This window comes from Amblyraja radiata, chromosome 8 (genome assembly GCF_010909765.2).
Source record: "Amblyraja radiata isolate CabotCenter1 chromosome 8, sAmbRad1.1.pri, whole genome shotgun sequence".
NCBI lineage: Eukaryota > Metazoa > Chordata > Chondrichthyes > Rajiformes > Rajidae > Amblyraja > Amblyraja radiata.
The window spans coordinates 27,887,838-27,910,910 of NC_045963.1; the positions used below are offsets into that span (position 1 = coordinate 27,887,838).

General features: G+C 42.3%; 1 protein-coding gene and 1 long non-coding RNA gene across 2 annotated transcripts in view; one reads left to right on the forward strand and one right to left on the reverse strand.

Moving 5' to 3' along the window:
* fmn2 (formin 2) overlaps positions 1-23,073 on the forward strand; it is a 368,117-nt gene that overhangs the window by 281,146 nt on the left and 63,898 nt on the right. Inside the window, exon 21 of the mRNA XM_033026371.1 lies at positions 21,618-21,767. Coding sequence (XP_032882262.1) covers positions 21,618-21,767 — 150 coding nt within the window. The remainder of the gene's footprint in view (positions 1-21,617; positions 21,768-23,073) is intronic.
* On the reverse strand, positions 1,529-19,326 carry LOC116975993. Its single transcript, XR_004412832.1, has 3 exons — positions 19,316-19,326; positions 6,367-6,372; positions 1,529-1,639 (listed from the first exon to the last, which is right to left on the reverse strand). It is a non-coding gene; the product is annotated as an uncharacterized LOC116975993 (long non-coding RNA).

The window sequence follows — 23,073 nt, forward strand, 5'->3', positions numbered from 1 at the left end:
CTATTTCCTTCGCTCCATAGATGCTGCTGCACCCGCTGAGTTTCTCCAGCACTTTTGTGTGCCTTCGATCTTCCAGCATCTGCAGTTCCTTCTTGAACACTCTGTACAGACAGCACCCGGGTCCCTGGTGCTGTAAGGCAGCAACTCTACTGCTGCGCCACTGTGCCAGCAGCGTCTTGCATGTCAAACCCCAAGGATTCTGTAAACATTTCAAATAACCTCAACTTGTCCCTCCAGGTCTTTAAATTCCCAAGCCTCTTTTAAAATAGTTGTGGACTTCAGGAGGGGGAGGAGGAGGACTCAAGCAACACCAATCACCATTAAGGGCACTGAGGTGGAGGTGGTCGCTAACCACAGGTACCTTGGGGTGCAGCTTGACAGTGAGCTGAACTGGAAGTGTCATATGGAGACGGTGTACAGGAAGGGACAAAGCCGACTGTATTTTTTAAGGAGGCTGAGGTCATTTAACATCTGCCAACCCCTACTGTGCAGTGTCTACCATTCAGTGGTGGCCAGTGCTCTGTTTTTTGCTGTGGCCTGTTGGGGAGATGGCGCCCGCATAGCGGACAAAAACAGACTGGACAAGCTAATCAGGAAGGCCGGCTCAGTGGTCGGGGCTGAGCAACGAACGGTCCAGCAGGTGGCAGAGGCCAGAACTCTGAACAAACTGGGTTCAATAATGACCAACCCCACTCACCCACTCCATGCCCTGAAGGTGATCAAGAGCAGCATCTTCAGTCAGAGGCTGATTGCACCAATGTGCAAAACTGAGAGACATAGGAAGTCCTGTTTACCAGCTGCTATAAGGTTATATAATGCGCATAAATAACTGCACTTTTTTTTAAATTAATTGTATTTTAACTTGTATTTTAACTTGTATTTTAACTTGTTAAGTATGGAAGCCATTTGAGGAAATGTGTGGTGTTATGTCTGTCTTGAAGCTGTCGTGGCACTGTAATTTCCTGTAAAGGATTATTAAAGGTATAATCAATCAATAATCAATCAATAATCAATCAAATTGCACCTCTTAGCTCATCTCGCCTCTGTTCCCCCTTCCTGCCAAAAAGGACGACTTCACTCACATCAGCATTATGTTTTAACTGGTATGCATCTCTTCATTCCTCCAACCTATCCGATTCTTCTTGGACTAATATCTTAATGATAATTACATTCTTGTGGTTCGAGTCATCTGCATTCTTTGAAATTATACCTGTATCATGCCCAAGTTGTTTATTTACACCATATTGAGCAATAGTTCCTCTGTTGAACAGGCAGACTAAAGTTGCATCGTGGAAACAGGCCTTTTGACCCACTGAGTCTGTGCTGACCAGTGATACCCTAGCACTATCCTACACGATCAACATAATTTACAATTTACAGAAAACAATCAACCTACAAACCTTCGGCCCATCAAGTCTGTGCCGACTATTGATCACCCGTTCACACTCGTTCTGTCCTACATACTAGGGACAATTTACAGAAGCCAATTAACCTACAAACCTGCGTTTCTTTGGAGTGTGGGAGGAAACCAGAGCACCCAGAGAAAACATACATGGTTACAGGGAGAACGTACAAGCTCCATTCAGACAGCACCCGTAGTCAGGGTCGAATCCGGATATCTGGCGCTGTTAGACAGCAACTATACCGTTTCCCCCTATCTGTTGCCACCAACTTTCTTCCCATTTGTGAGTTGCTGCCTCCCATCCCCTCCTGATGATAAGCTCTGGACCAGAGTAAGATGATCAAAGATGGAAGTATTGTCTGAAGAGAAAATGAGTGCTAATTTCAGAGATTAAAAACAGCAGGACCACCCACTGGGACTGGTAATGAGACGACAGAAACAATGTACTTTAATTGGAAGGCCTGTTTTCATGAAATGGTTAGCTGGACTTTTTTCTTGTCTGAGATGGAGGAAGACTTAATTCCAGCAGTTTGGAACTGTTTGCATCATCCAGCCTTTCCTACAAGGGCAAAAGGAGCATGGACATGTGCAAGGATATATTGTGACAGAACATTACTATCCTGTGTAGGAAGGAACTGCAGATGCTGGTGTGCAACAAAGATAGACACAAAATGCTGGAGTAACTCTGCAGGTCAGGCAGCATCTCTAGAGAACATGAATCAGCGACGTTTCTGGTCAACACCCCTCCGACTGAGTTCAGGGGGGAGGGCTGGTAACAGGTTTGGGTTAAAACGTAGTCGGAGAACAGAAGGAATCAGAGTGGGGGAGCAGTGAGAGAGGGTGTTGTAGAACTCCTGTTGAAGCTCAAACTGCCCACAGCGTGGTACAGCTCAGTTTGGTGTTCTTCCTGAAATCCTTCAGTTCTTGAGCTAGACTAGCCATAGCAAAATTGCAGTGATGGGCTGCAGTGTAGCAGATGATAGACTTCCACCCCCTGTTTCTACTTAATACATTCACTCTTCTTAAAATTATTATCCTGTGTCCTTTTATCCCTGTGAATTTGCCTTCATCTTGCCGCCATGCATTGCAAACATTTACAACTTAACTTCACACAAACCAGCCTTCCTTTCATCGACTCCAGCTCCACTTCACAAAGCTGCCAGCATAATCAGGGCCCAGTCTCACTCCCTCTTCCCCCCTCTCCCATCAGGCACAAGATGCAGGTGTGAAAACACAAAGCCCCAGATTCAGGAGCAGTTTCTTCCCAGCTATTATCAGGCAACTGAACAATGCAACCCAAAACGCCACCCATCCTTTTTCTCCAGAAATGCTGCCTGACCCGCTGAGTTACTCCAGCACTTTGTGTCAATGAAAAATCCTCTCATCAGCTAGAGTGTGGTCCTGACCTCCCATCTACCCATTGGAGACCTTTGATTGGATTTTATTGATTTTATTCATGTATAATCTTTTCACTGACTGAATGGTGCTCAAACAAAAACTTTTCACTGTACCTCAGTACACGTGACTATAATAATCTAAAGATGTAAAATTAGACAATAGGTCTCAAATGAAAGTGGTGCAATGTTTTTGCAGTCAGCATAGTGAGTGGAAATGCATCAAAAAAAATTCATGTAGGAGCTGGAGTGTTCCTGTACAGTTTAAGAGAAGAGATAATAAGAGTAATGTAATCAGAGATTGAATAGCTTTCAGAAGGCATGCCCAAACAAGGTATGGCAATAAGGATTTAAATATAATTATTTTGAAGTACACACTGATAAAATAAACACTCACAATAACAGCCCTCGTGCATCTTAATTATCTGGAGCAATTTAAATTATTTGTGACTGGTTCACAAGGAAAACGCACAAAGCTGTCCTGCTGAAACAAGTTGCCGATTACAACACTTCATGTGGTCGTCAAGGGAAGTGATTTCTGGAGGTGGGGCTGGGTGTACGGTGCCTATAATGGATGGTTTGGCAATTGCAGCAATTTGCAATGCATATTTGTGGCTGAACCTGGATAAGTGAGGGGGAAAAATCCACCTTCACTTCTGTAAACTGAAACTTGCAGAAGCAGATAATAGGTGCAGGAGTAGGCCATTTGATCCCTCTAGCCTGCTCTGTCATTAAGCACAATCCAAACTCCTGCCTAATAATATTGTAAATGGAACAAAATGCCGGAGTAACACAGTGGATCAGGCAGCATCTCGGGAGAAAAGGAATAGGTGAAGTTTCCGGTCGAGATCCTTCTTCAGACGTCTCCTTTACCCCAATTTAGTACCTTCCCCCAAGGTCTAGACATCCCTTATTCATAAATATCTTAAAACTTATGTTCACAAAGTGCTGGAATAACTTAGCAGACTCATGAATAGGTGACATTTCAGGTTGGGATTCTTCTTCAGACTCCATCTGCATCAGCAGTTCCTTGTGCCTACTTAAAACTTAAGAAGGTGTGATTACTGTCCCCAAAATGCTATAGCACTAAATCACCAGCCACCTGGCCATCTTCTTTCCCAATATAAGATCCAGTATGGTCTGCCTCTGAATTGGAATATCTATACACTGTTTTTAAGAAACCCTTTTGGATACGCTTACCAAATTCTATGCCATCTAAGCCTTTTGCACTAAGGATGTCCCACTCAAAATGTAGAAGCAAGAAAATGTAGATGCTGGTAGACTAAAATGCTGGAGAAGCTCAGCGGGTGAGGCAGCATCTATGGAGTGAAGGAAATAAGCAACGTTTCGGGACGAAACCCTTCTTCAGACCGAAGAAGGGTATCTCAAGAAGGGTTTCGACCCGAAACGTTGCCTATTTCCTTCGCTCCATAGATGCTGCTTCACCCGCTGAGTTTCTCCAGGATTTTTGTCTACCTTCGATCTTCCAGCATCTGCAGTTCCTTCTTAAACAAAATGTAGATGCTGGTTTACCAAGGTAAGATGCACAATGCCGGGGTAACTCGGCGAGTCAGGCAGCATTCATGGAGAACATGGATAGTTGACATTTTGGGTCGGGATCCTTCTGCAGACCCTGTTGACTGTTCGAGTCAATATTGACGAAGTTAAATGACCACTGCGACAAACGTGTTTTAGCATCTCTCTGTAAGCCAAATTCCATGGGCAGTTCAAGCTGTGCAAGGGGGTTGTTCAGCAGCTGCAGCTGTCTGCACTTCCTGCCCTCATTGCTGCTGGGAACAGTGTACATGTGTTCCTGCCATAGCTTAACTGGTATCGTTTAGAGATACAACGTGGAAACAGCCTTTTGGCCCATAAGTCCGTACCAGCCAGCGATCACCCGTACACAAGTTCTATCCTACCCACTGGTGACAATTACATGCAACCTACCTACAAACCTGCATGTCTTTGGAGTGTGGGAGGAAACTGGAGCACCCAGAGTACGATGTCACAGGGAGAACATACAAACTCTGTACAGACGGACCCCATAGCCAGGATCAAACCCGCGGCTCTGGTGCTGCGCAGCTGTGCGGCCCCAATTATTTAAAACAAAATGAAGATTAGTACAGGGATGTCACGTTTTATGCGTTTGATTTTTGTGTTTTTTAAATTACACGCTTGTTCCTTTAACAGTAGAGTTTGATTTTGCACTCTTGTTTATGGAATAACCCTCTCAAATTTACTGCTGACAGGGTAGTCAGGTGTATGTTTAAATTAAGCCTTTTTGAATTACACGCTCCGTTTTAAGCACGTAAGCCCCGGATAATACAAAAGGTGCCTGTACGTACACCGCTGCCTTTATTTTGCTCTACACAAACTCTATTGCCTCCACTGCCACTTCTTTTGGACTCCATCATTCCAATTGTCAATATTCATCCATTTTCAGAAGGCATGCACCAGTGAAATGTTATTTCATGTTCTTAATTGAAAATAGTGGTAAGAGATATTGAACCACAAAATGAAAATCAAAAATTAAATTGCAGGTGCTGGAAATAGGTTTAAGGTGAGGAGGGAAAGATTAAATAGGAACCCGAGGGCAACTTTATTACACACAGGGTGGTAAGTGTATGGAATATAGGTATATGGAATGAGCTGCTGGAGAAAGTAGTTGAGGCAGGTGCTATCATAGTGTTCAAAACACATTTGGACTGGTACGTGGATAGGATAAGTTTAGAAGGACACAGACCAAACACAGGCAGGGCATACTCGTGTAGAAGGGGCATGTTGGTCGGCATCAGCAAGTTGGGCCAAAGTTTAGTTCAGTTTCCGTGAACCGAGGTACAGTGAAAAGCTTTTGTTGTGTGCTATCCAATCAGCAGAAAGACAATACCTCAAGTCAAGTCAAGTCAAGTTTATTTGTCACATACACATACGAGATGTGCAGTGAAATGAAAAGTGGCAATGCTGGCGGACTTTGTGCAAAAAAAACAACAAACAAACAACCAAACAAACTACAAACAGCATGGAACAGAATTACATATTCTTTTACATATTCAATATTGTGGCCAGAAGGAAAAAGGGAAAAAAACAGCAATTTAAAAAAAATTGTACCTGATTACAGTATAGCCATTTATGGCGTATAGATACATGATAAGGGAATAACGTTTATTTTTTTTATTTATTTTTTTTTAAAATTATTTTTATTAGAAGTACGGTAAATTACAATAATACACAACACATATATCTTAATACATTTTTTGTACCGCTTTATATTTTTGAGCTTTAAGAAAAAGATAGAAGTAAGGAAAGTAAAGAAAGTGCGCAAGAGTCGTGAAGTGCAAGAGAGTGTTGGGAAAAGAAAGCCCCTTAGAAAAGAAGTTAGAGAAGGAAGTAAAGTAAGAAAGTAGACCCTAGAAAAGAAAGAAAAAGAAAGTAGGGACAATCGCTCTATTATAACATTAAACTCCGCAGAAAGGGGACTACCAACCAAGTCTGTTTTTGTTGTTTTACCCCCCGTTGCCAGGTCCTGATACCATTTATTTATTTATTTATTTATTTTAATTACTATTGCACCTCATGCTTGTAATAGGTCCAGAAACGTAGACCACGTCTTTTGGAATTGGTCTGCTTTACCTGCTAAGAGGAATCTCATCTCTTCCAGATGTAATGTTTCAAATATATTTGATGTCCACATTTTTATTGTTGGTGTGGGCGCATTTTTCCAGAATTTAAGTATGAGCTTTTTTCCCCATTATTAGCCCGTAATTGAATAAATTCTTCTGATACACGTTTAATTCAGGGATACCTTCCGATATTCCAAAAATGATCCATTCTGGTTTTGGTACCAGTTTTATTTTAATTAATTTTGAAAAAATATCAAATATTTCATACCAGAATTTTTGGATTTTTGTACAAAAAACAAAAGAATGCGCTATGGTAGCTTCTTGACACAGACATTTATCACAGATTGGTGAAACATTAGGAAAGATTTTATTTAATTTAGTTTTTGAATAATATAGTCTATGTAATGTTTTGAATTGGATGAGCGTATGTCGTACGTTGATCGAACATTTATGCACCTGTAGTAAATGATTATCCCAGCTCTCTTTTGAATTTTTTATAGCTAATTCTTGTTCCCAGTCTCTTCTAATTCCATCTGTTGTGGGTATTTCTATGTTTAAAATGATATTATATAAGTACGATATTAGATTAGCTGATTCTGCCTTTATCTTCATTGCTTCATCCAGTAAGTCGGAAGGCATATTATGATAGTCTTTTGTGTATTTTTTCAGATAATCACGAATTTGAAGATATTTAAAATATTGGTTATTTTTCAAATTATATTTCAGTTGTAGTTGTTGAAATGATAGTAATTTTCCCAATTCATACAGATCTTCGAGCGTTTTGATTCCCATTCTTTCCCGGGGGGGAATAACGTTTAGTGCAACATAAAGTCAGAAAAGACAGATTAAGGATAGTCCAAGGGTCACCAAAGAGGTAGATAGTAGTTCAGCACTGCTCTCTGGTTGTGGTAGGATGATTTAGTTGCCTGAGAACAGCTGGGAAGAAACTGTCCCTGAATCTGGAGGTGTGTGTTTTCATACTCCTTCTATACAAAGGGCCTGTTTTTATGCTGTATGACTAAATCTGAAATCCAAACAGAAATTGTTGGAAATATTCAGGTCAGGTTGCATCTGTGAGAAGGGAGACTTCAGAGTCTGCAGATGCTTGAATCTGTAACAAAAAATAAGGACAGCAGCTGGAGGAACTCAGCGGGTCAGGCAGCATCTGAGGAGGGAAATACAGTAAACAGTAGACATTTTTAGCCCACTAGTTGGATTAAATAAAGGGGGAGGGGGGATGGGGGGATGGTGGCGGCAGGTGAGAAAAGCATGGAACAAGGCCCTTCAGCCCATTGTGTCCACACCAATCGCCCATTCGCACCAGTTCACAAAGAAAAAAGGTCAAATATATTTCTATGTTTTATAGACAGACATTGTCTTTTGAGGAGAACAACTTTATTCTACCATAAATACATGAAAAGTTAGAGGGTAGTGAATCTGTGGAATTCTTTGCCACATACGGCTGTGGTGGCTGTCAGTGGATATTTTTAAGGCAGAGATAGATAGATTCTTCATTAGTGCAGGTGTCAGAGGTTATAGGAAGAAGGCAGGAGAATGTGGTTAGGAGGGAGAGATAGATCAGCCATGATTGAATGGTGGAGTAGACTTGATGGGCCGACTGGCCTAATTCTACTTCTATCACTTATGATCATGTGATAGGTAAGTAAACTATTTGTATAATTTAATACATTCTGGATTGTTTGGCCCTAATTTAAGAGATTACACATCCAAACCAAAGCTTTTCAGCTTTTGAGTTGAATAGGCACTTACACTCGCAAATAGTAGAGGCATTTGTTAGACTCCCTCTTCTTCCAGGAGGCTAATTTATTGATTGTGCTGTTGTAAAAAGAACTTGCCACCACTGGGCACATTGTATGGCTGACTACGCATTAAGCCTTGAAGATTAACTCTTTCCTCCTAGGATGTTTCCATTGAAAGTTGAAATTCCTAAAATTCTTAAGATGGAGGAGGTTAAATTCAGAGTTCACGCTGGTACAACTGTACAGAAGGAATTGGCAGTGTAACATTTTACAGACTGTTGCTATTTCGCTAATCACGACTGATCCAAGCAGTAACCTTTTAAAGACAATTTATAAAGCCAGTTGGGTTTATAGTTGTTCTTTAAACGCAAAACTTGTTGGCTACATTTACACGTCATTTAGGCATTTAGTTTAGCAAATTGGATGATTGTTGAACTACGTTCCAGAAATGGACATTCCATTTATTTGATCGAGGTTAAATCTAGAATTCAGCGCAATTTCTTCCATAATGGCAGTTGTAGCGCTAATGTGAATGTTAAAGTGGAGGTTGGATACTGCTTAACAATAAAGAAACACCTGAGGTGAAGAGAGGTTGAGCAGGGACAAGTGAAATATTTGATTAACTTGGAATAAGGTGTTTAATGTAGAAACTGCAGATGCTGGTTTATACATAAACAGATTATCAATCTGAGGAAGTGTCCCGACCAAAACATTGTCTATCCTTTTTCTCCAGAGGTGCTGCCTGACCCGCGGAGTTACTCCAATCCGTTGTGTCTATCTTTAATGTGTTTAATGGTCATTGGTGTTCAATGTGGGGAAAATAATGACGTGTATGGTTTCTAAATTGAAATTGCTTTTTAGTGGGTGGCGCAGCTGGTGGAGCTGCAGCTTCGCAGCATCAGAGAACTGGTTTGATCCTGACCTTGGGTGCTGTCTGGGTGGAGTTTGCATGTTCTCCCTATGACCACGTGGGCTTCTTCCTGGTGCTCCGGTTTCCTCCCATATCCCTAGACATGCGGGTTTGTTGGTTAAAAGGCCTCTGTAAATTGCCCCTAGTATCTAGGGAAAATGGAATAAAATGTAACTAATGTGAACGGGTGATTCATGGTTGATATTTACTTAGTGGGACGAAGGGCCCACTTCCATGCTGTAGCTCTAAACTAAATTATCAGTGGTAACGTCTGTAGGTTCTCAAAAGAAGTGGCAACACGTGATGTTATTTAATTTAAAGCAATTTAAATGTTAACTTCTAACCCATACACAAGTCATGTTTTACCGAATTGAGACACTAATGAATATTAAACATTGGGTGGTATGGTGGCCCAGCGCCAAAAACCCGGGTTCGATCCTGACCATGGAGGCTGTCTGTACGGAGTTTGTATGTTCTCCCTGTGACCACGTTTTCCCCGGGTGCTCCGGGTTTTTAGGTTAATTGGCTTCTGTAAATTGTAAACTGTCCCTGTTGATTAGGATAGTGTTAGTGTATGGGAGTGATCGCTGGTCGGCGCAGACTCGGTGGGCCAAAGGGCCCGTTTCCACACTGTATCTCTAAACTAAACACACTAATCCAATTGCTTTTCATTAAATCCAAGGGTAGTAGATTATGACACAAAAGCCAGCCAGCGAAAAGGTGGAATATTTACATCAAAATAGGCACTTTATCCAAGATATTTATGAATAGGTGTTTTATGATGTGATGAAACCACACAGGTCTGTGTTTATACAACGTAAGCAGTCAGACAGCGAAGGCTCCGGTCTGGCCTCCCTAGAGATGTGACATGGAATGTTTTCAGTAATCCGCAAACAAATGACATCATTGAGTTTACAATATTGATAAGTGTAATAAAAATGAGCTTGGCACTTGAGCAATTTAGACTGTGTCAGGTGAAAGTTAAATGTTGGATTTACACGAAGCCACATTGCTAGTGTTTACAACTGCACCGACCAAATGTCTTGATTAATCCATTACAATAACCAGGTCTGACAAGAAAATGGATTCAGTGCACTTACCTTTCTGTTTATCGTGAACTGTTCACTAAACAGTGAAAGCCATAGATAAGCATTCAATGCTTCTCTCACTGTCTGCACAAAGCCTACACTGATGAGCTGTTCTTTGTTAAATGGGACTGACGTTTTAAGAATCCTTTTCACTTGTGCATTGTGAGAATTGCTGCCAGTTTTACTTTACTTTAGACTTTAGAGATACAGTGTGGAAACAGGCCCTTCGGCCCACTGAGTCCGCACTAGGGACAATTTACAATTTCTACCAAAGCCAATTAATCTACAAACCTGAGATAAACACATAAGGATATCACCGTCTATACCTCTTGTCTCCCTTATCCCAAACCAGTCTGAAGAAGCGTCTCGACCCGAAACGTCACCCATTCCATCTCTCCAGAGATGATGCCGGTCCCGCTGAGTTACTCCAGCTTTTTGTGTCTATCTTCGGTTTAAACCAGCATCTGCAGTTCCTTCTTACGCAACCTACAAACCTGCACATCTTTGGAGTGTGGGAGGAAACCAGAGCACCTGGAGAAAACCTACGCGGTCACGGGGAGAACGTACAAACTCCGTACAGAGAGAACACGTCAGGATCGAACCCTGGTCTCTGGTGCTGTAAGGCAGCAGCTCTATCTGATTCTGTTCTTTATGGCTTTATGACTCTTCCAATCTCATAACATAACCAATACTTAGAGATGTCTTTCACTCCTGGTCTCCCCCTGTGGGAATATGGTGGTGTAATACATTTAAAAAGGATGTATGTGAAGGACCAAGAAGTGGTTGAGGGCAAACTGAACGATCTCTCAAATGAGGTGCAGCAAAGAGTGTAGTGTGGGAATCTCTAGTCTTGTGAAGCCACATTGCAGAACCCAAGACGCATTGTGGTACTGTGTTTAGCAACAAAACAGTTTAAAAATAATTGCAACTGATTAGTCTTTAATCACTGTATAATGTATATGGTTGAGTAAAAAGATGATTTCCCAATTTGAGATGATGGTAGCTGCTTGTTGGATGTATCATACTGAATCATCAGGTTGTGCTTGGATTGGAACCAGGGGCCACTTTTAAGAGTAAGGGGTGAGCCATTTAAAATGGAGATGAGGAAACACTTTTTCACACAAAGAGTTGTGGGCCTGTGGAGGCTGGTTCTCTGGATACTTTCAAGAGAGAGCTAGATAGAGCTCTTAAAGATAGCGGAGTCAGGGGATATGGGGAGAAGACAGGAACGGGGTACTGATTGGGGATGATCGCATTGAATGGCGGTGCTGTCTCGAAGGCCGATTCAACACCTATTGTCTATTGATTGGTGGTCATGTTACGGAGAAGCATTTGTCCACAGTTAAAATTGGTAGGGTTTAACATGCGTTTGAGTATTTAGTCAAACAGCACGGAAACGGGTACTTCAGCCCAACTTGTCTATGCCGACCAAGATGCCCTATCTACGCCAGTCCCAGTTGCCCGCGTTTCCTATCCATGTACCCGTTCAAATTTTTTCACCCTTTCCGTGAAAAAAATAATCCATCCAATTCCCATAAAATCTTTCCCCTTTCACCTTAAACCTATACCCCCTGGTTCGCAATTCACGCACTCTGGGCAAGAGACTCTGTGCATCCACCTGATGTATTCCTCTCATGATTTTATACACATCTATAAGATCACCCCTCATCCTCCTGTGTGTCTGTGAGTGTGCTCGCATGCCCAACCTGAACCTGGTCCGTACATTGGACATGTTATCACTTCATGAAGTGAACAGCCAGGTTATCTGGAACAGGATTACATAGATTGGCATGGATATCCAGCACAGAAGTGACTCATTCAGCCCAGTCAGTCCACGTCACCTGTTTAAGCTGCTCGCACTTACCTTGTCTTATCGAAACTATCTCTTGGCCAGTCTCCCCTTAAATGTATCTCAGTTTCTGTAGTAGTGAGTTTGTTTCTAACTATTTTGTTGATGGCTTCTAGATTTGTTCTTCCCACAAGTGAAAGCATTCCCTCAGTGTACATTCAATCAGAATCCTCCTTTACTTTACAGACTATAGGCTGATTATCTACTGGCTACCTTTTCACAAGAATAAAGTGCCTCTTCCTGTTCATCCTTTCCTGATTTTGTATAAACTTGTTAGCGTCATTCTCTGAAATCCTGCACCCACTCCCCTGTCTCCTTTTGAATGGTACAGGTCCACCACCGATTTTCTGGCACCTTTGGTTCCAGAGCATTTTTGCCGGACCAACAGAGGTCATGGCCTCCAAGAAGAGTCCAATGGTACCAGACCGGTCTGCCTCGGAGCAGAGATACCAGCCCGCAAAGTCAACCTCGGAAACCGGCTATGGGAATGGATCTGCCGGCTCCGGCTGGGTCGGTGATCCAGAGCCCAATCCGCAGGGGGCGATTAAACCCGCCGGTCGGTACGGAAGGCCTGGGGCGGTTGTGATCAGCTACCTCACCTGGCCTCAGCGCCAAATGATGCCACCACAACAACCTGGCTCTCAACATCAGTAAGACCCAGGGAACTGATTGTGGACTTTGGTAGGGGAAAAATGAGGACCCACAATCCTGTTTATATCAACGGGACGATGGTGAAAAGGGTCAATAACTTCAAATAACTTCTGGTTATCCACTTTGGTAGCAAAAACAGGAAGGCAGATCACTATCTAAATGGTGTCAAGTTGGGAAAAGGGGAAGTACAACGGGATCTGGGGGTCCTTGTACACCAGTCTATGAAAGTAAGCATGCAGGTACAGCAGGCAGTGCAGAAAGCGAATGGCATGTTGGCCTTTATAACAAGAGGAATCGAATATAGGAGCAAAGAGGTCATTTCTGCAGTTGTACAGAGCCCTAGTGAGACCACACCTGGAGTATTGTGTGCAGTTTTGGTCCCCTAATTTGAGGAAGGATATTCTTGCTATGAGGGAGTGCAGCATAGGTTTACAAGGTTAATTCCCGGGATGGCAGGGCTGTCATATGCTGAGAGAATGGAGCAGCTGGGCTTGTACACTCTGGAGTTTAGAAGGATGAGAGGGTATCTCATTGAAACATATAAGATTGTTAAGAGCTTGGACACGCTAGAGGCAGGAAACATGTTCCCGATGTTGGGGGAGTCCAGAACCAGGGGCCACAGTTTAAGAATAAGGAGTAAGCCATTTAGAATGGAGATGAGGAAACACTTTCTCTCACAGAGAATGGCGAGTCTGTGGAATTCTTTGCCTCAGAGGGCGGTGGAGGCAGGTTCTCGGGATGCTTTCAAGAGAGAGCTAGATAGGGCTCTTAAAAACAGCAAGAGTCAGGGGATATGGGGAGAAGGCAGGAACGGGGTACTGATTGGGGATGATCAGCCATGATCACATTGAATGGCGGTGCTGGCTTAAAGGGCCAAATGGCCTACTCCTGCACCTATTGTCTGTTGTCTATTGTCTATTGTCTAAATTCCTGGGCGTTCATATATCAGAACACCTTTCCTGGACCCAGCACACCGATGCAATTGTAAAGAAGGCACATCAGCGACTCTACTTCCTGAGAAGATTACGGAGATTCGCCATGTCGAAGGGGATTCTCCTAAACTTCTACTGGTGCACGGTAGAGAGCATTCTGACTGATTGCACTGTGGCCTGGTTCGGGAACTTGAATATTCAGGAGCGAAAAAGACTACAAAAAGTTGGGACCACTGCCCAGTCCATCACCGGCTTTGACCTCCCCACCATCGAAGGGATCATTCGTAGTCGTTGCCTCAAAAAGGCAGCCAAAACCATCAAGAACCCACACCATCCTGGCCACACACTCATCTCATTGCCATCAGGAAGAAGGTACAGGAGCCTGAAAACTGTAACGTCCAGGTTCAGGAACAGCTACTTCCCCACAGCCATCAGGCTATTAAACACAACGAATAAGCTCTGAGCTCTAAACTGCAAAATACTTATTATTTGTTATTTGCACTATATTTGTTATTTATTAAACTTTTCCCTTTTTTTCCCCGTTATATACAATGTTTACTTATTCACATATTCTGTTGTGCTGCAGCAAGTAAGAATTTCATTGTCCCGTCCAGGACATATGACAATAAAACACTCTTGACTCTCTTGACTCTTGATATTTTCCAGGGGGTGATTTCCAATGCACTCTCGTAATTTTAACCAGATTAAAGTAGGTGCTGGACCACTAGTTGCCAGAAAATTGGAGGGGACTTGTACAATATAAATGAAAGGACACAAAGAGATGGCATAACACAGCGGGTCAGGCAGCATCCCTGGAGAAAATGGATAGATGACGTTTTTGGTTGAAACCCTTTTTCAGGCCAGCACTAAGTTATTTTGTGTATGAAGAAGCTTCTGCCATGTTTCTACTCTATAATATAACTGAAACGAAAATGTAGTTGAGCCCTGGTGAGGCAGGAGTAGGATCTTTATCTTGTGTTGGAAATGTGTAGAGTGTACGTGGTGTTTACATTTAATTAGACACCTGACAGAGAAGTTTCGCACCAAATTGAATGATTTAACAGTTCACAGAACTTTGCTTCCAAGTAAACATGGGATTTGAAATTGCCTGGGAACCATTTAATTGCACATGTGGTTGCCTACTCTGATGTAATTAAGACTTCTCTTACCAAAGTGATTCTGCTCTCTGTGGCTTGTAATTTAATAAGTCAAATTACTTACCATGCTTCACTGGGTTAGTCTGGCCTCTTGGACTCTGCACCACTGTTTAGACATTAGGCTTTACATATACAGCGTGGACACCAGCCCTTTGCCCCACCGAGTCCGTGACGACCGGGGATCACCCCATACAGTAGTTCTATCCTACTCATTAGGGACAATTTACAATTTTTTCCAAATGCCAATTACCTACAAACCTGTATGTCTTTGGAGTGTGGGAGGAATCCGGAGCACCCAAAGATATCCCACGTGATCACGGGGAGAACGTACAAACTCCCTATAGACAGCAGCCATAGTCAGGACCGAATCCAGGACTCTGGTGCTGTAAGGGAGCAACTCTACCGCTGCGCCACTGTGCCTCCTGTTGTGTGGTTCTCTGTGACTGGCACTTTGGCAGGTCCACCGTGAGCACTTTGTATCTACTTTTCCACTACTTGAGCGATGATATAAGCTGCTAGGCAGCTTTCATTCCAACTTTGAATTTGGCTTACCCATGGATAGATAAATATTATGGGTCTGTGGCAGACTGAGACAGTGATCTTGTCTTTGCTGAATGGTGCTAAAGAAAATGGAAACAAATGCAATATACTGTCTTCATTAGTTATCCACATACTCTCCAAAATAAAAATCATGCTTAGGAAATGACTCAAAGCAGCCTTGAGAAGAGGCATCAGTTTTAGTCACAATCTTGCTTACATCAGGAAGCAGCTTCAGTATTCTCTCAATGCCTCCTTAGATAGCTTGGTGGTTTTATTTCACAATGGGTAGTCCTGTATGCATTTTTTAAGAAGTTTACTGGCACTGAGCATTTACACGAGTCTCTTAGGGAGCCAGAATACATGTTCATATTAGCATTTGCTGAAAATATACCACCCAGACATGTACATTTCATTTCACCCTTCAAATAGGTACAATTGCTGAGATTTACTTTTGTTAAGTTGCACTGCCATAGTTTTATTTATTTTTAAAAGGCAAACGTTGCATATCCAATGATTATAGAATAATTGTATGAATGTTTTGAGACTTAAATGTTTACAAAATGTTTGAATATAGAATAGTACAGCACAGGAACAATATTTGTGCCAAACATGGATGTCGTTAAACTGAACTCATCTGTCTGTACATGATCCATATCCCTCTATTCCCTGCACTTCCATGTGCCAATGCGAAAGCCTCTTAAACACCACTATCGTATCTGCCTCCACCACCACCACCGCTGGCAATGCGCTCCAGGCTCCCATCACTCTCTGTAAACAAAAACTTGCCCCGCATATCTCCATAAAACTTGGTGTTGGACATTTCCACCTTGGGAGAAAGGTTCTGACTGTCTCCCATATCTATGCCTCTCATAATTGTATATACCTCCATCAAGTCTCCCCTCAAGCTCTGAGGTTTCAATGAAAACACTACAAGTTGAATAGTGATAGATCTGTATAGAGTGGATGTGGAGAGGATGTTTGCACTCAAGAGACAGTCCGGGACCAGAGGACAGAACCTCAGAATAAAAGGATGTACCTTTTAATTTATTTAGTCAGAAGGTGGTGAATCTGTGGAATTCATTGCCACTGCTAGCTGTGGAGGCCGTCAATGGATATTTTTAAGGCGGAGTTTGACAGATTCTTGATTACAATGAGTGACATGGGTTATGGGAAGAAGGCAGAAGAATGGGATTGGAAGGTAAAGATAGATCAGCCATAATTTAATCGCGGAGTAGACTTGATGGGCCGAATGGCCTAGTTCTACTCCTATAACTTAAAAGTCTATCCAACCTCTCCCTGTAGCTGAAACCCTCTAATACAGGCAGCATTCTGGTAAACCACCTCTCTTTGAATACATGGGATTGAGATTTGGATCTGTCTTGTATCCGAATAGTGGGATAAACATGAGTGCTAAACAAGAGTGATGAGTGTTTTTATAGCCATACGTCCCGAAACAGAGCAATGGCAATCTCACTAAGCGCCTAGGTCTTTGTGTTGAATGGCAGACGTATTGTCATCAGCTGCTTTGTCGTCTGTCCTCTGGCCAGTTTCCACAAGGGGTCACAGGGGGTGGGGAGAATTTGCAGGTCTGTTTAATTGGCAGAATAGGACGTAGGAAGGTACAAGGAGGATCGAAGGCATCTGAAAGCAAACGTGGGATTCACCCAAATATCCCCCTCCCCCCCCACCTTTGCACATGATGGTTTACACATCAAGGGATAGGAGGGAAGATTCTGCTGCCATCAAATTGAAACCAGTTTGAGAAATGTTGAACAAAGAATAATGAAGGTGGAAGCCGGCTTAGCACAGATTTGGCGACCTACAAGCTCTAAGTAGTTAATCCTTGGCTAATCCTGAGCCTTGGCCCAGCACACAAATCAAAAGGTTGCAGACACTTATGTGCAATTATCAAGGCTATCATCCATTGCAGCGTAGAGGGAGAACAGCATTATCAGAGGCGATGTGAAATTGAGGCCTAGTCTGCTGTAGATATAAAAAATCCCATTGCACTATTTTATAAATAATAGCCATTGCATAGATGACCTGGCTAGCAACATTTTATTTTAAAAAGGACACTTTTACAGTTATGTTTAGGTAATTGTCACACGTACTGGGGGACAGTAAAAAGCTTTTTTTGATGCATGCTATCCAGTCAGGACTGGATAGACTATACATTCCAGGACAAGGGGTCACAGTTTAAGGATAAAGGGGAAATCCTTTGGGACCGAGATGAGAAAAGCATTTTTCACACAGAGAGTGGTGAATCTCTGGAACTCTCTGCCACAGAAGGTAGTTGAGGCCAGTTCATTGGCTATATTTAAGAGGGAGTTAGATGTGGCCCTTGTGGCTAAATGGATCAGGGGGTATGGAGAGAAGGCAGGTACAGGATACTGAGTTGGATGATCAGCCATGATCATATTGAATGGCGGTGCAGGCTCGAAGGGCCGAATGGCCTACTCCTGAACCTATTTTCTATGAATCTATGAATCTACATGATTACAATTGAGCTGTCCACTGTGTACAGATACAGGATAAAGAGAATAACATTTAGTGCAAGATAAAGTCTGATTAAAGATGGTTCCCAGGTTCTCCAATGGTGTAGATGGTAGGTTAGGATCACTCTCTAGTTGATAGGATGGTTCAGTTGCCTGATAACAGCTGGGAAGAAGAATCTGTCCCTGAATCTGAAGGTATGCGCTTTTACATTTCTGTACCGTTCTCCTGATGAAACTACAGAAACTTTTCATTATCACGTGTCTTACTGGGACTTGTAAACGAGTCTATAATGTGTCTATAATCTGCTATATTGTGATAGTTCCATTTCTTCAAAACCTCCTGTTTTAAAAAAATCACTTCATGAAAACAATTGTGTCAGTGGGGGAATAGGGAGTTGGGCCCAGAGAGTTTCAGACTCGCAGTAGTAATGGCATCCTACAATATTTTCAGCGGTAATGTCTTCTTAACAGCTATGTTAATTTTTATTACTGTAAGCTAAAAAATATGAAAGGCATTTTTTATTCCTGTCAATGCACAAGTGTCAATAGATGAAATTGCTTGGTACACAAAAAAGCTGGAGAAACTCAGCGGATGAAATTGCTTGTCAGTTTCAATGGCCTTCAATGTTCACATAAACCAGTGTATTCCATACAAAAATCCTCAATGCTAGGAGATTTTGTAGAAACTGTTTTCTTTTCCCTAGACTGTTTTTTCCCCAAGACTGCTTTTTTTCTGCTTATCAAAGCAAATACATTTTTCATCTTGCCTTCTTCTTGGTCCTCCAGTCCCTGATAGAAATCATGTTATAACCAATTTGGTTCACGTAATACCACCAAATAGTGTACCCTAATTGATCAAACGCGTTACACTGTATCCTCTTTGGGCTATGAAAATGTACATACATTACAGCAGAGTGATCTGTTGCTTGCTGCTACTTTTGAGAACAGTAAAGACATTTCAAATGTTTGTCCTTGACTGTCTGGACTTCTGGAACATCATTGGGACATATCTGCCAGAATTATTCCCCACACAAATCTCCCTGTCTTTCTGTATTTGAGTCGATCAATGCCACCCAGTGTTTCTTCATGTTTGTCCAACATTCCTTCACTTGTGTCATTGGAATTCACTTTGACTAGTCCCAGAGGTAGCAAGCACCATAGTGTCACTATTCCAAATGTAAGACATTTCTTCAGAAAACCCTCTTGCATTTCTTGTTGACTACGCTCTACCTATACGCTTCCTCATCAATAGAAACATTTTTTTGGAGATACAGCGTGGAATCAGGCCCTTTGGCCTAGAGTCCATGCCAGTCAACAATCACCAGTACACTAGTTCTATCCTACAAACTAGGGACAATTTTAACGAAGCCAATGAAACTACAAATCTGTGCATCTTTGGAATGTGGGAGGAAACTGGAGCACCCAGAAAAAACCCACGCAGTCACACAAGGAGAACGTGCAAACTCCACAGTCGGGATCAAACCTGGGTCTCTGGCATCATAAGGTAGTAATTCCACCGCTGTGCCACCCCTAATTTTCTTGGTATCACCTCCATTCAAATCGTTTCTAATTTTAAGTACCTTCTAATATGTTACCACTATATTCTGAAATGTATACCATCACTTCTTTGTCTCTGTGTCCATTTTATAAAATGGTGACCAACGCTCTTTACGCTACTTGTATGGTCTAGCCTTGGTTTGTTAAAGATGTGGCATAACTTCCTTACTTATTTCTGTCCCCTTACAAATAAATCTGAGGGCTTGGGTCGCTTTTTGTGAGTGACTTCTAATGATCAGTGCATTTGTACACTGAAATTATTTTCTTTCTAAACTCATTTAAAGCTGCACCTGACAAGTGACCTCTCTATTCTTCTTACCATCAATCCACATACCTTCCATTTATATGTTGAACTTTATCTGCCAATTATATTCAGTTCTGCAAATATGTTTGTCCTCTTGTAACTTCACCTCGGTATTGATTTCCCCCCAACCCATGACATAAAGTTTGATTCTCTCTGCAAATTTTGAAATTGCTTTAGATTCCAAAGTCTAAACCAAGAAGGGAAATTGTGAACATAAAAATCCTTATTTTTGTCAGTGTTATAAAAAAACTGATGACCATCAATCATGGTACATTTTATTCAAAACACTCACTTTAGCATGTTTAAAATATATTTTTGTGTAAAAGCTTGACGTGTTGAAGTTTCACAGCAGAACTGGTAAACATCGGCAGCAGTGTACTTATTAGACCTTCCAAGATGAATCACCTTGCATATTGCCAGGGGGAATCAAAATGATTGAACATTATAACAGATTAATCCACCCTGGCCAACATCCTTCTGCTTGAGGACACGGAGCGGGCGATGCCTTACCGGGTCGCCGTGCGGTAAGCTCCGGAACGCTGTGGCCGCCGACTCCCAACATCGCGGAGCTGTGGCTGCAGGCGTCCGGCCGCGGGCGGCGCTGGATTTGGAGCACCGCGGAGTCTGGGATCGAGTTCGTCGGGGTCGGAGCTCCAACCGGCGCGGCCTGAGGATTACGAGTGCCCCGGTCTCTGGGGAGGAGGCAGCCGCTCCAGACTTTCCAAGCCGCTGAGGAATGTTTCACCCGACGCCGGAGTTCCATCTTCACGGCAAGAGAGCCCTGAAAATTATCGGACTGGCTGCAAGGCCACAAATGGGCCCCGACCTCGGGTGTTTCACAGAGGAAGAGGACTTAACTTTCTGGTGCATTTCCCCACAGTGGAAATTTTTGATTCTGCTGTGGGGGGACATTTGTGTTGAACTCTATAATATAATGTGTCCATTTTCTTTATTTTTTTTAACCTTTTGTTCCAGAGGTTTCCGGTCAGGTTTCCTAAGTGGGACAGGGGCATAACTCAGCTGGCCATACAGCATCTTTGCAGAACATGGATAGGTGATGTTTCGGGCCGGGAACCTTCTTCAGACTCAAAGCTTTGGGTGTAATTTGGCCCCGACCCTGCCTGATAGAACTATATGGTTATCCAGTTTATCAAAGAGTAGCTGAGATACGTGATGTTCTGGTTATTCTAGCTGCCACGTAAGTAGGTATGTCATTTGGCACCTGACTCAGTTTGAAGAAGGGTTCCGACACGAAACATAATCTGTCCATACCGAGATGCAGCTTGACCCACTGATTTCTAGTCATCTTCTTCTTTCGTGTCCATCTTCTATGTTTCAAATGTTGACATCGCCCGTCCTGAAGAGGACACAAGCTTCCGGCAACAATCAGTGGGAGCCATCACTTGTTGCAATAGATGATGATGGTAGCAGAATTAGCTCGGGATACTTCCTGTTGCAGCCCCGTGACGTGGACGCTTCTGGTATGGGGCCTCTGAGTTCTAGTGTTGTGTTTTTTGGGGGGGGGGGGGGGGGGAAGGAGAAACAGCTTGCTGCAATTACCTCCGTCTCAGGAACCTATCTGCCAGGTGTAAATGATTTACTATTTGAGTTTCTCATGGAAGTAAAGGTGTCACATAATTTGCATTCCTGACTTTCAAGATTTGAAAATAAGGTGTACTGTGCTCCAAATGTTTTCTCTGTTTCAAAAAGATTAGCTCTGCGGCATTCTTTTGCATCGGGAAGAATGAGGAGAGCACTTCAAACCTTTAAACTCGACAGAACTGTATCACAACAAATATCAGGTGCATCAAATGACTCTTTAGTTTTGCATTCATTGTAGTTATGCATCAAAGCCATTGAAGTGTCAACCATGGAGTTTCATGCATTGCTATTTTGAACCAATTGTCAAAGATTACAAATGCCTTTCAGATGCTATTTATTTGTTTTTGTTTTATCAGCTTCTTGGAAACAGCAGCATATTTCAGCGTGAAGCCAAAGTCAGGAGACAAAGAAGTCACTCCAAATCATTTATTAACCCTCTGGCATGAGTTTTGTACCGATTTCAAGGTGTACTGGAAAAAGGAGAGTAATGTTATACTGAAAGAGAAGTAAGTGAATTTTAATATTTTCATATCTTTATTATTTCTTCCATTATTAAAGAGTAAAGTTGACTTGCATTTTCCAATTTACCACATGGTTGCATTCACGGTGCCATTAGGCGAACAAATTGTGGGCCTAGCAAAGCCCATTCTTGTCTTGCTTGGGAGGGAATGGAAGTCAGCCATATGAATCCTTTTACATAGCCACTTGCACCTAATTGAGTCGACAACCTTAGGAGGAGGTTATCATACTTTGATCCATTAAATACCGCATTGTGGGTTTCAGGACTACAATTGTTGTGCAACATAAATGTGAAAAAATGAGGCGGAAGGAACTGCAGATGCTGGTTTACACTGAAGATAGAAGAAGGGTCTCGACCCGAAACATCATCTATTCCTTTTCTCCAGAGATGCTGCCTGACCCACTGAGTTCCTCCAGCATTTTGTGTCCATCATAAATATGAGAAAAATTACTGCTGTTCAACTCTGCACATTTGACGAGGTGAAATCTTTTAAATGGTGGAATTTTTAAAAGTGCAAAATGCTGGAGATACTTGGTACATTGGGAGCGACTGTGAAGAGTGAACTGGCAACTGTTGAGTGTTCTTATGAAAAGTCTCTGACCTGTAATTATTTTGTTTCTACATTGAAACAATGTCCTGGTCATGTTACCTTCACATAGTGTCTCTAGTTGTTGGATTTCTATACGCTGTCTCCAGGTGCTCTGGTTTGCAGCCGCATACCAAAGGCATGCAGGTTTGTAGGTTAATTGACTTCTGTAAATTGTCCCTAGTAGGTAGGATATAACTAGTGTACGGGTGATTGCTGGTCGGCGTGGACTCGGTGGGCCGAAGGACCTGTTTCCGCACTATCTCCAAACTAAACCAAAAGTGTTAACTTTATTAGTCTAGTCATCATTGATTTGTCATTTCCATACAGCTTGTTCTGCAGATACTCCTTTTGCAGTTTGCTGGTATTCCTTTGCCGTGTGTTGATCTCGATTCTTCAAGAGTAGAGATCTTCATCTAAAATGGCTACTTTGATTTGCACATTTCCTTTTCCAAAAATACATTTTCAAGCCAGTCATGGTGATACGTTGCAGGGCTGAGGTAGATAAGTTTCATTTTTTTAAATTCCAACTGCGGTAGTGTGTTTTTAAGACCACCCCATTGAAGACAGGATAACCTCTGTTCAGTTCATTTTCCATGCTTTCAGCAAATGGTAAAATCTTGATGGGATGACATGGGCCAACCCGTTATTCATGCAGTATGTAGTTCTGGATGTATTACATTTTTAACTTGCATTTCACAAAGTT